Source organism: Ranitomeya imitator, unplaced genomic scaffold (assembly GCF_032444005.1).
Source record: "Ranitomeya imitator isolate aRanImi1 unplaced genomic scaffold, aRanImi1.pri SCAFFOLD_269, whole genome shotgun sequence".
NCBI lineage: Eukaryota > Metazoa > Chordata > Amphibia > Anura > Dendrobatidae > Ranitomeya > Ranitomeya imitator.
In genome coordinates this window covers 111,798-125,224 of record NW_027194684.1, presented here as the reverse complement: position 1 = coordinate 125,224, position 13,427 = coordinate 111,798, and the positions used below count along the sequence as shown (strand labels likewise).

The 13,427-nt window shown below is 46.1% G+C and overlaps 1 protein-coding gene across 1 annotated transcript in view; it reads left to right on the top strand.

Moving 5' to 3' along the window:
- The first annotated feature begins 1,622 nt into the window (after positions 1-1,622).
- LOC138656268 (transmembrane protein 255A-like) overlaps positions 1,623-13,427 on the top strand; it is a 58,995-nt gene continuing 47,190 nt past the window's right edge. Inside the window, exon 1 of the mRNA XM_069743666.1 lies at positions 1,623-1,913. Within this exon, the coding sequence (XP_069599767.1) occupies positions 1,769-1,913 (145 nt within the window). The 5' untranslated portion in view covers positions 1,623-1,768. The remainder of the gene's footprint in view (positions 1,914-13,427) is intronic.

The window sequence follows — 13,427 nt, the reverse complement described above, 5'->3', positions numbered from 1 at the left end:
GTATACTGTTTTAAATGGGGGGGGCGGTCCTGTTACTGTGTAGAGTGATACTATGTTGCCTTCTTCATGTGGTGTAATGTAGAAGTTGGGAAAATTAAGTAATGTGTTCTACAAGCGGAACTCGAGATAACTGTTTTATTTCCTGCAGAGACGAGTCCTGGCTGGATAAAGTGATGGCGGTCTGTGCTGGATGAAAGATGAAGGACTTCACCTAGAGACGTCACTGGTGAGTCAGTGTTACCTATACACTTACACTATACACTGTATACTATATACAGAGGTCCTGTGTACAATGTCACCAGTGATCACTGTATTATCTATACATTATATACAGAGCTCCTGTGTGTAATGTCACCAGTGATCACTGTATTACCTGTACACAGACACTGCTTACTAATTACAGATCTCCTGTGCATAATGGCACTGATGGTGATAGTATTGTGGGTTTTTTTTGTATTACTGATCAGTATTGTAGTATTCAGTCATTGTTGGTAATATGTGGTCTGGTCATGATGTGGAGGTAATATGTGGTCTGGTCATGGTGTAGCGGTATTTGTTCCTTGTATTTTATATTATTCGATCACTGTGGTGGTAATATGTCATCTGGTCATAGTGTTGTGGTATTTGTTCCTTGTATGTAGTATTATAGGTCATTTTAAAAATTGAAAAATAAATAAAAATATACCTAAATTGTATTGCATATTTTAACAAATATTTAGTAGGTTACAGTAGAGTAGGGCCCGGCCAAAAGTGTCTACCTTGTTGTGGTGGCGGCTTAAAAAATCTTTTGGCCAAAACAAAAGCTGCCGGCTATATGTGTGATCTGGTGATGGGAACTGTCAATGTGTGATAGGTGAGAAGTGGAGATTTTCCAAGAGAGAGTGGTGGGACTGTGGACAGTTCGTGGGGTGGAGCCTGGAGGCGGGGCTGGGGTGGAGCCTGGGCGGAGTTTCAAGGGGGCCCCGAAAATTTTGCCAGTATGGGGCCCCGAAATTTCTAGTGGCAGCCCTGACTGCTCCTTATACCACTCCTTACACAGACTGCTCCCTATACCACTCGTTACACAGACTTCTTTCTATTGCCTATCCTCACACAGGCTTGTGCCCCCTCCTTACAGACTTCTCCCTATGCCCTCCCTACTTACAGACCTCTCCGTGTGCCCCCTAATAACACAGACCTCTCCGTGTGCCCCCTAATAACACAGACCTCTCCGTGTGCCCTCTAATAACACAGACCTCTCCGTGTGCCCCCTAATAACACAGACCTCTCCGTGTGCCCCCTAATAACACAGACCTCTCCGTGTGCCCCCTAATAACACAGACCTCTCCGTGTGCCCCCTAATAACACAGACCTCTCCGTGTGCCCCCTAATAACACAGACCTCTCCGTGTGCCCTCTAATAACACAGACCTCTCCGTGTGCCCCCTAATAACACAGACCTCTCCGTGTGCCCCCTGCCTACACTGACTTCTCCCAATGCCACCCACCACAGCCTGCTCCCATCTCCCCTCCCCCATGACCCCGCCAGTCTGCTCCATCCCCGTATTGCTGCCGCCGGTTGCCCCCAGAGCAGCGGTCCGTCCGTGTCTCCTCCGTATAGCGCTGTACACAGCAGCACGCCCCGCCCCTGCTCCCGATCACATGCCCTCCTTACACCACTCCGCCGTCGCTGCTAGCTGTCATGGCCAGCGCTGCTGTGGGACTATGCCCGGGGAGGAGGCGGCGGCGGTGGCGGCAGTGAGGCGCGGGTCACCCTGCAGCCCCTATGGATGCTATGTGCCCAGCCAATTCCCAGCGCATTGTTGCACCTCCAGGACGCGCCCTTGTGCTGCCGCCCAGTAGCCGGACCCTCCGCCTGCAGCATGCTGACTCAGCAGTCCCAGCGCACGGAGATCCCAGCGGCAGATTCCACGGGTGAGTGCAGCCTGGCACCGCCGTGTCCGTCCGTGCAGGGATGGGGAGCAGGGCAGTGACGTCAGCAGCACCCTGGATGTGACTAGTCACTGTGCCATCTGTGCCTGGCACCTCCGCACTGTGCAGCCCCCGGCTGTGTGGCAGCCAGTGCTCTTTCCATGAGTAGCAGAACATTGGGCTTGTGTCATGGCGTCTCTTCCATCACCTTGTGTGTATCCGTGTCCCTCAGGCTGCACCTCATGTATGAAGGTGACATGGTGACTGTCCCATACGTGTCCCACCACGTCCAGCTCTATGGGGTCCTCTAACGTCTCTGCTTTCTGGGGTACTCTGCATGCCAGTAAGGCTTTCTTCAGATTGCCTTTTTTTTCTATTCCATTTTCATACCTGAAACAAAAAACCTGAAACCTGTGTTTTGTTTTTTTTAACCATTGATTGCTCTGTATTGGAAGCTTCATTATCTGGCTTCATAGAAGATTCCCTAATTTTTCTTCTGGCTCCACCTAAATAATCTGTGTTTGGGGGTCTTGTTAAGGTGGCAGCAGATCTACAATGACAGCCGTCGATCAGGCATGTTGTATTCAATATGTCTGATCCCTCTTCCTAGGACACAGACTGAACACATCCGATTGTTGGCCGGTCACCACCTTCTCATTTGCAGGGACACCTAGGCTGGATTTACAGATTAAGGCCAGTTTTTGTGGCATTTTGCCAGGACTTTTGTAAGTAAGTTGGCAGTAGCCGGACGTTTGATATCGGTCATATAAAGGGGGTGTCAGAATAGGGTCTGCAGTCACTTTGTGCTTCTCCTGAATCTTGGTGGTCTACATGATTCCCCTCTGTCTTCTGACCTTATGTATGTGATTTGCTTTCTCTTCACCACAAGCCCTCCAGACCCCGGAGCTCCTCTAGTCTCTTCTATTGCGAGAGTCTAGTGGGGTCATGACTGTATATCACATATATTGGGTCATGTCACCTTCCACCTGCATGGGGTATCCTGGGGCATTGTGCCATTCAATCTGCAGTCAGTGATTTTGATTGCAAGCTTTGCTTAAGTCTGGACAATCCCTTTAAGCTGCTGTTCGCTAAAATTTTGGACAGCCAAAAAAGTCTAATCCAACTCATATTCTGCTGACTTGCCAAGTTTTCTTTCCACTAGTGAGTGTGACAGATGCTGGTCAATTGTGATTATCGCAAACGCTTGATCTGCCTTGTTGGGTTTTGTGTTCGGGTAATGTACTTTAAGGGGTTGTCCACAACTCGAACAATCCCATCTCAATCAGCATGTTTGCACCAGTAAAACAGCAATACTTGCTTGCGCCGTTCCAGCAGGGTCAGCACTCGCTCCTCTGGGCTTGCGTCACATTATGTCATGCGAGCCCTGCGCCCAATCAGCGCTGGCTTCACCCTTCTCTCCTTCAGACAAATGAGAGATGAAGAGGACGTCAGCGCTGCGGCTGGTTGCTCAATTCTTCATGTTTGGTCCCGCCGGGGGGAGAGTGAAGTCAGCGCCGACTGGGCACAGGGCTCTCGTGACATAAAGTGATGTGAGCCCTGGGTGATTGTGCGCCAGCACCTGCCGGGATTATAGGTGTTATGTTACTGGTGCAAGCATGCTGATTGAGAGTGTTGGAGTAGTAACCAACCGCTTTAAAAAGTCATTCATGTCCATCAGTGACAGGCCACAGGTCATGGCAGAGGTTCAGAGGCCATTTATTTTTTTTAAAGTTCTCTGCTTGATGTTGGGATCATTTATCTTTTTTTACTGTCTTTCTTTGGTTATTTGTCTCCATGGCAGTAAATATTTATTCTGTGCAGATATTGGATATGCAAACATTTTCCATGATAAGCCTCCTCTTTCTTGCCTGTTTATATATTTGTAGCTCTCCAATTCTTGGTGGTTGGGTGGTGCGTGACAACTTTTCTAGTGTCAGTCTCAGAGAAATAAATGAGGCTCTTAGCCCAGGTCAGAAGACCTACGGTTGGGATGGCCAACATGGACCCCAAAATACCCCCTACGGCATATAGCACACCATGCCTTTATCATACTTGGAGAGCTTCAGAATCTGATGTTGACGCTTCTCTGGTTAGTCTTAAAATAGATCTTATGTTTTTAATAAATCATATTCATATACCACAAATGTATACAGGGAGGAACTGCCGGGACTGAAGCAGTATTGCATTACTGTTCGCTCTGATGGTTATTTATCCTTTCCATACCCGGCACATGGTTATAACGGCATCGCCTTTTTGTATCTTCACCGAATTTACAGTTGCCGTCTAATGCAGAGTTTCTCAAACTGTGAAGTGGGTCCCACTGATGAAGCACCCCGCCACTGTTGGTGAGGGTTGGCGCCTGCTTTAATCATTTAGTTTATCGGACTGTGGGTGGGCACTGATTGTTCCTCCGCGCTGCTCTAAGAAATGAGCTGCAAAATTTAGCTCCACTTTAGCATTGGACGTCCAGGATAACTGCCCCTCCAGACCCCCCTCCATACACTACTCCAGGAGAAAAACTTGAAAATAAATAAATTATTAACTAAACTTATCTTCTCATAAATCAGCCATATGAGTGGCAATAAGAAATTTTGTAATACGTCTTTTTAGAGAAATATTACAGTTGAGGTAAATTTTTGCAGGACCCTGGTCTGGCAGCCACATCGGTAGTCTATGGCCTCCAGTTCAGAGCACTGTGAACCTCCTGCGGCATCCCAGCTCCCCTCCTGATCAGTAAGTCCAGTGATGTCATTACATGGTGAGGTATGTATGATGTCATAGGGGCCTACAGATCAGAAGAGGCTCCAGGGAGGGAGCAGGCAGTAGCAGGCTCACAATGCTTTTCTTTTTATTCACCTCTTTCATACTCAAATCTACAATTATTAGTGTGGGAAAATGCTACAGCCTTTGCCTATGTTAGCCTACAGAGAGAAAGGACTAAGAACAGGCAGTACACAAAGAGAAAATGCTGAGGCTTTTAGAGCAAGGGAAAATAATTGAAGATCTAGGAGTCATAATGGCAATGTTAGGCTCACCTGGTGAGGTGGATTCTCTAAGCCTCAGGTACGGGTGGGCACATTGGCCCCGGGTGCTGATGCAGGAGGGCATGTGGGCAGCGAGGACTTGGCACACAACAATCTCAGAAGCAGCAAGACAGATAAAGCACCCAACTGGCATGAATGCACTCACACCAAACATAGGACTAATCTCAAGACACAGGTGTGTGTCTACATGGGCCTTAAAGGGACACTGTCACCTGAATTTGGAGGGAACAATCTTCAGCCATGGAGGCGGGGTTTTGGGGTTTTTGATTCACCCTTTCCTTACCCGCTGGCTGCATGCTGGCTGCAATATTGGATTGAAGTTCATTCTCTGTCCTCCGTAGTACATGCCTGCACAAGGCAATCTTGCACAGCGCAGGCGTGTACTATGGAGGACAGAGAATGAACTTCAATCCAATATTGCAGCCAGCATGCAGCCAGCGGGTAAGGAAAGGGTGAATCAAAAACCCCAAAACCCCGCCTCCATGGCTGAAGATTGTTCCCTCCAAATTCAGGTGACAGTGTCCCTTTAAATAGGTCTATGGAGATGATGTCATTGATCTACTCAAGGCAACTTGCAAAACCCGACGTGGAGCACAACAGACCCAGGGCAAGGAAATGAAGCCTGGGATACCTGGAACAGGTGTGTAACCGGCAAGAGATGGTGTTAGTACACATGTAACACAAACGGCAGCTTATTCTGAAATGTCACCTGTAAGTTCAGTTATACTAAAGAACAGTCTGTGCAGCTGCTATATAATGCAGGTGAATTGGGCCACATTGCGACCCCCCCAGGGCACCATGACCTTAGCAGTGATTTGGAGTTTTTTGTATGCTTGTTGTTGTTCTACTGTAGGTATCTCAATGCGACTCAATTTTCCTGTATTATGATGCTACGTAACAGTCAGGGTTGTGGAGTTGGTATACAATGGACCGACTGCTAAAATAGATAGTAAAATGGGTTCAGTGGTACAATGCAGTGTGTGCTGTAAATGTTTTCATAATAATTTTGGAAAGTTATGAAATGTCCTATAAATGTCTGTTCTGTTCCTAATCTGAGGATCTCGGCATTTAGTTGAGATGAATCTGTGCTGCACTTTATGTACAGGCTCTGTAGTGACCAGTGCTGGGCAGTCGTAGATAAGATGAATCTGTGCTGCACTTTATGTACATGCTCAGTAGTGAGGCGGTGCTGTGGGGTCATAGATTAGATGAATCTGTGCTGCACTTTATGTACATGCTCAGTAGTGACCAGTGCTGTGGTGTCGTAGATGAGATGAATCTGTGCTGCACTTTATGTACAGGCCCAGTAGTGACCAGTGCTGTGGGGTCATAGATGAGATGAATCTGTGCTGCACTTTATGTACATGCTCAGTAGTGACCAGTGCTGGGCAGTCGTAGATGAGATGAATCTGTTCTGCCCTTTATGTACATGCTCAGTAGTGACCAGTGCTGTGGGGTCATAGATGAGATGAATCTGTTCTGCCCTTTATGTACATGCTCAGTAGTGACCAGTGCTGTGGGGTCATAGATTAGATGAATCTGTGCTGCACTTTATGTACATGCTCAGTAATGACCAGTGCTGTGGGGTCATAGATGAGATGAATCTGTGCTGCACTTTATGTACGGGCCCAGTAGTGACCAGTGCTGTGGGGTCATAGATGAGATGAATCTGTGCTGCACTTTATGTACATGCTCAGTAGTGACCAGTGCTGTGGTGTCGTAGATGAGATGAATCTGTGCTGCACTTTATGTACAGGCCCAGTAGTGACCAGTGCTGTGGGGTCATAGATGAGATGAATCTGTGCTGCACTTTATGTACATGCTCAGTAGTGACCAGTGCTGGGCAGTCGTAGATGAGATGAATCTGTTCTGCCCTTTATGTACATGCTCAGTAGTGACCAGTGCTGTGGGGTCATAGATTAGATGAATCTGTGCTGCACTTTATGTACATGCTCAGTAGTGACCAGTGCTGTGGAGTCATAGATGAGATGAATCTGTGCTGCACTTTATGTACATGCTCAGTAATGACCAGTGCTGTGGGGTCATAGATGAGATGAATCTGTGCTGCACTTTATGTACGGGCCCAGTAGTGACCAGTGCTGTGGAGTCATAGATGAGATGAATCTGTGCTGCACTTTATGTACATGCTCAGTAGTGACCAGTGCTGTGGAGTCATAGATGAGATGAATCTGTGCTGCACTTTATGTACATGCTCAGTAGTGACCAGCGCTGTGGAGTCATAGATGAGATGAATCTGTGCTGCACTTTATGTACATGCTCAGTAATGACCAGTGCTGTGGGGTCATAGATGAGATGAATCTGTGCTGCACTTTATGTACGGGCCCAGTAGTGACTAGTGCTGTGGAGTCATAGATGAGATGAATCTGTGCTGCACTTTATGTACATGCTCAGTAATGACCAGTGCTGTGGGGTCATAGATGAGATGAATCTGTGCTGCACTTTATGTACGGGCCCAGTAGTGACCAGTGCTGTGGAGTCATAGATGAGATGAATCTGTGCTGCACTTTATGTACATGCTCAGTAGTGACCAGTGCTGTGGAGTCATAGATGAGATGAATCTGTGCTGCACTTTATGTACATGCTCAGTAATGACCAGTGCTGTGGGGTCATAGATGAGATGAATCTGTGCTGCACTTTATGTACGGGCCCAGTAGTGACTAGTGCTGTGGAGTCATAGATGAGATGAATCTGTGCTGCACTTTATGTACATGCTCAGTAATGACCAGTGCTGTGGGGTCATAGATGAGATGAATCTGTGCTGCACTTTATGTACGGGCCCAGTAGTGACTAGTGCTGTGGAGTCATAGATGAGATGAATCTGTGCTGCACTTTATGTACATGCTCAGTAATGACCAGTGCTGTGGGGTCATAGATGAGATGAATCTGTGCTGCACTTTATGTACATGCTCAGTAGTGACCAGTGCTGTGGTGTCGTAGCTAAGATGAATCTGTGCAGCACATTATGTACATGCTCAGTAGTGACCAGTGCTGTGGAGTCATAGATGAGATGAATCTATGCTGCACTTTAATGTACATGCTCAGTAGTGACCAGTGCTGTGGTGTCATAGATGAGCTGAATCTGTGCTGCACTTTATGTACATGTTCAGTAGTGACCAGTGCTGTGGTGTCGTAGATGAGATGAATCTGTGTTGCACTTTATGTACATGCTCAGTAGTGACCAGTGCTGTGGTGTCATAGATGAGATGAATCTGTGCTGCACTTTATGTACATGCTCAGTAGTGACCAGTGCTGTGGAGTTGTAGATGAGATGAATCTGTGCTGCACTTTATGTACATGCTCAGTAGTGACCAGTGCTGTGGTGTCGTAGATGAGATGAATCGGTGCTGCACATTATGTACATGCTCAGTAGTGATCAGTGCTGTGGTGTCGTAGCTGAGATGAATCGGTGCTGCACTTTATGTACATGCTCAGTAGTGACCAGTTCTGTGGAGTCGGGGTCAGGAAAATTGAGGAGTCGGAGGTTTGGCTTTCCGACTCCATAGCCCTGGTAGCAACGGCACAGATGATCTTTGGCTGTATGACCTGTGTCACTGGTTAAATTCCCCATGTAGCCTCAGCCTTAAGGGTAAGTTCACACAGGGCGTTTTTGGTGCTTTTTTCTGCAGCAACCTGATCTTCTTGGCAGAAAAGAAGCTGCGTAAAAAACGCAAGTTTAGTTGCCTTTTTTTTGTGCGTTTTTTAGTGCCTTTTTTTCTCTCTGTCCATGCTAATGTCCTTGAATTTTCAGCATAAAACCGCAGCAAATAATGATACCTGCGTTTTTGCTGCGTTTTTTCAACACCCATTCAAGTCAATGGGTGAAAAATGCAGCAAAAACACTGAAAGAAGTGACATGCTCTATGTTCAAAAAACGCAGCAAAGCACAAAATACTGATCACACAAAAAAAAAACCAATGTGTGTGCATGAGATTTCTGAAATATCATAGACTTTGCTGGTACTGTAAAAAGCATCTGAAAATTAGCATAAAAAAACGCAGCAAAAACTCCCAATGTGAACATACCCTAAGGCTGTTTTTATAAATGTGGCATGCAATACTAAAGGTACCGTCACACTTAGCGACGCTGCAGCGATACCGACAACGATCCGGATCGCTGCAGCGTCGCTGTTTGGTCGCTGGAGAGCTGTCACACAGACCGCTCTCCAGCGACCAACAATGCCGGTAACCAGGGTAAACATCGGGTAACTAAGCGCAGGGCCGCGCTTAGTAACCCGATGTTTACCCTGGTTACCATCCTAAAAGTAAAAAAAACAAACAGTACATACTTACCTACAGCCGTCTGTCCTCTGCACTCCTCCTGTACTGGCTGTGAGCACAGCGGCCGGAAAGCAGAGCGGTGACGTCACCGCTCTGCTTTCCGGCTGACCGACGCTCACAGCCAGTACAGGAGGAGTGCAGAGGACAGACGGCTGTAGGTAAGTATGTACTGTTTGTTTTTTTTTACTTTTAGGATGGTAACCAGGGTAAACATCGGGTTACTAAGCGCGGCCCTGCGCTTAGTTACCCGATGTTTACCCTGGTTACCAGTGAAGACATCGCTGAATCGGTGTCACACACGCCGATTCAGCGATGTCTGCGGGGAGTCCAGCGACGAAATAAAGTGCTGGACTTTCTTCCCCGACCAGCGACAGCACAGCAGGGGCCTGATCGCTGCTGCCTGTCACACTGGACGATATCGCTAGCGAGGACGCTGCAACGTCACGGATCGCTAGCGATATCGTCTAGTGTGACGGTACCTTAACAGAGTGAGGCACAGGCAGCCCCATGTTTTGGTTGAGGAAGTCCCATTGGAAAACCATTAAACATCTGTGCTTGTATTATATTCTAAATGGTCGAATTATTCTCAGGCAGGAAGAATTTGGCTAATTTCTATGATTTCCCCCTGTTCCCACCTCTGTACGGTCGGTACACTAAAGGACTATGGCTGATTTGATCAAGGCTGGCGGTATCGCATGGCAGCCTTGATCCTATAGCCCGCTGGATGTGCCAGATTTCTTAAGAGGCGCTCCACTTTGAATTATACTGGCACATCTTTTGAGCAGTCTGTGCACTGGAAAATTAAATCTATGTAACCTTGTTCTGAAATTGGCAAAAGAGGTAAAAAAAGGTCTCCAGGTGCTAATGACACTTGTGACAAAATTTGCTCCGTTTGAATGCAAGAAAACTGGCGTCAAGATGGTGATAAATTCCCTCTTCTGTTTTATGCACCTGCACTAAGCGAGGTCCACAGCAGCGCTCCTTTCTCCACTGACAGATCCGGAAATAGCTGTAGTGCAGAGGTGATCTCCTGCCACATTTGGAGACTGTAGTGATTGATTCCAGCCATGGTGTAATGACGGCATTGCAAAGGAGACATTGCCAATCGCCATGAAATTCCAGGGCGATCCATTAATTAAGGCCCTTTTTGCCCTGTCTGTAAAAAAAAAAAAAAATATTTAAGGCGTCTGAGATTTTGTTTGAGGCTGAAGTAATTATTTTGACTAATTATCATTTTACAGTGAATGCGGCTGATGTGTCTATGTATCAGAATTATGGGCTGCAGACGTATCTCTTATAATCTTATTGATTTATTATAGATTTCCAATGTGTCTGTATAAAAATATTGTCTGTGCGGGATTTTTTCATAAGCTGTCCAGAAAAAAATAAAAAGTCAAGTTGTGAACCCTACAGGATACTTGTCCTGTCATTAATGACGAGATTAGGGTAAAAACGCGTCATTTTCTTTCATGTGCATTTTGGTGTCAATTCTGCAAAAAAGGTTCAGAGTCAGATTTTTGCAGCCAAAACCACTAGTCAGACGTTAACCACATGTTTAAGGCATGTTAAAGGGAAACTGTCACCAGGTTATGGCTGCCCTGAGAGCAGCATGATGTAGGGGCTGAGATCTGATTCCAGGGATGTGTCACTTACTGGGCTGCGTATTGTATTTTTTTTTATCTGCTGCAGATCTCTGAATGCTGAGTTCTGCATAACCCCGCCCACACCACTGATTGGCTGCTTTCTGCCTACACAAAATCAGTGGTGGGGGCGTGGCCACAATCAGTGGTGGGGGCGTGGCTAGACTACCTGGCAGCAGATTTACTAGTCCTCTAGTGATAATCTTTTGCTGATCAAACAGTGATTTTATCAAAACTGCAGCAAGCAGCCCAGTAAGTAACACATCGCAGGAATCAGGGTCTCTGTCTTTATTTTGTGCTGCTCTCAGATTAGGAGGCAAAAATTGGTGACAGATTCCCTTTTAATTATAGTTGAGAGAAACAAGTGGAAGGCAAATGATAGGGACATAAGTGATTTTGAAATTCTATGGACCTATAAATATATTTTGTGTCGCTAAATTCAAGCTAAAATTCAGAAACATTACTGGGCAGCATCTGTAGAGTGCCTGTGAATTAATTCACTAATATGTCCATCATTCAGAGTTTTATGCAGAATTCAGGGAAATATAATAATAATCTTGCAGTCAATAATGTGCATCCATTGCCCAAATATAGGTCACAATGGGAAATGCTGGCTGCATTGTTCACTTCCTCGGGTCTGTAATTGGGAATGTGTGTTTCTGCAGTGCACATGTTTAGTATTTCATCATTGTTCTATATGTCGGATACTCAGGACACCATTATATTAGGAGGCTGCACTGCCATTGACCTTAGTGTGTACAGTGCTCTGCATCCTTGCTGTTCCCAGGTTATAGAGATTTCTATTGTGATGACACAGATTTTTCCACTGTATACAGTGGATTAACCACGTGGTATGCAGGCCGCTGCAGACAGCGCGGTGTATCTGCTGCTCTGAGTGCTAATGCGGCGCTCTGATGTGTCTGCCTGATGTACGGTAATTACGGTTTTCCAGGCGGCAGGAACAACCCTCATTACACTTTCATCATGCATCCTCAGCCTGTGTACCTCCATAGATCACTTGTGCAGGGGCTGCTGCCTGTCATGGGTCCACTGTGCTGTTTTCTCCCCATTCTATAGATCTGTCCTTACTGTTCTCAGATTTACTTGTTTTATGCAGACTGTATACTCTTCTTAACAAATACGCTTCTGCAGGGGTGGGCAATTAATTTGCCACATGAGAGACCGTGACTGTTATGGAGGGGCCGAAACAATAGGCTGAAATTAATTCTACTCAATATTAATATTGATATATTATAATGATGATATTATTTATAATTATATTAATATTAATTGTAGCACTTAACCCCATTCTGACATCTGGCGTAATACTACGCTGATGTAGGACTCCCTCCCTTAGATGTGGGCTCCGGTGCACATGTCAGCTGTTTTGAACAGCTGACATGTGCCTCTAACAAATAGAGAACAAGACTAGCACATCCAAGCTAGTGTAAACAGGCGCCAACCAAAAAAACATATAAGTTGAAAAACGATAAAGGTTGCACCGTTATTTACCAAGAATGATTACTCTAGAACATTGAAAATGCATTACTGCCATAGAAAATTGGAAAAAAGCGCTATATAATGTACACATGAAATATTTATCTGTAAAAATTGCTATGAAAAAAGGAAGGTACGGTACTTCGCGCATAAATTGGCAATGTATGTGAGCCCAATTGCCATGTCAAGGCGTCCTTCGTAATTGGGTCCCTGTCCTGTTTTGTCACCTCTCCTGTCAAAAAAGCCTACAATTTATGGGTCAGGAGTGGACCAGCTAACTGCTTAAAATAATAAGTAAATAATGGTGCAACCTTTATTGTTTTTCAACTTATATGTTTTTTTGGTTGGCACCTGTTCACACTAGCTTAGATGTTCTGGTCTTGTTCTCTATTTGTATTAGGCCTTTTAGATAGCTGGTCCACTCCTGACCTATAAATTGTAGGCTTTCTTGACATGGCAATTGGGCTCACATACATTGGCCAATTTATGTGCAAAGTACCTTCCTTGTTTCATAGCAATTTTTGCAGATAAATATTTCATGTGTACATTATATAGCGCTTTTCTCCTGTTTTCTATGGCAGTAATGCATTTTCAGTGTGCCTCTAACAGCCGCAGGTGGAATCGCGATCAACCTGTGGCTGTTAACCTGTTAAATGCCGCTGTCAATCTCTGATTTCCCTTATATACTGTTAGAACCCCACGCAGCCTCTCCATATACAGCTTGAGCCCCACACAGCCTCCTCTATATGTGGCATGAGACCCGCACAGCCTCCCCATATGCGGCATGAGCCCCGCACAGCCTCCCCATATGCGACATGAGCCCCACGCAGCATCCCCCATATACGGCATGAAGTCCACAGCCTCTCCATATACAGCATGAGCCCCGCACAGCCTCCCCATATGCGGCATGAGCCCCGCACAGCCTCCTCTATATGTGGCATGAGCCCCACACAGCCTCCCCATATGCGGCATGAGCCCCACGCAGCCTCCCCCATATACGGCATGAGGTCCACGCAGCCTCCCTCACATACGGCATGA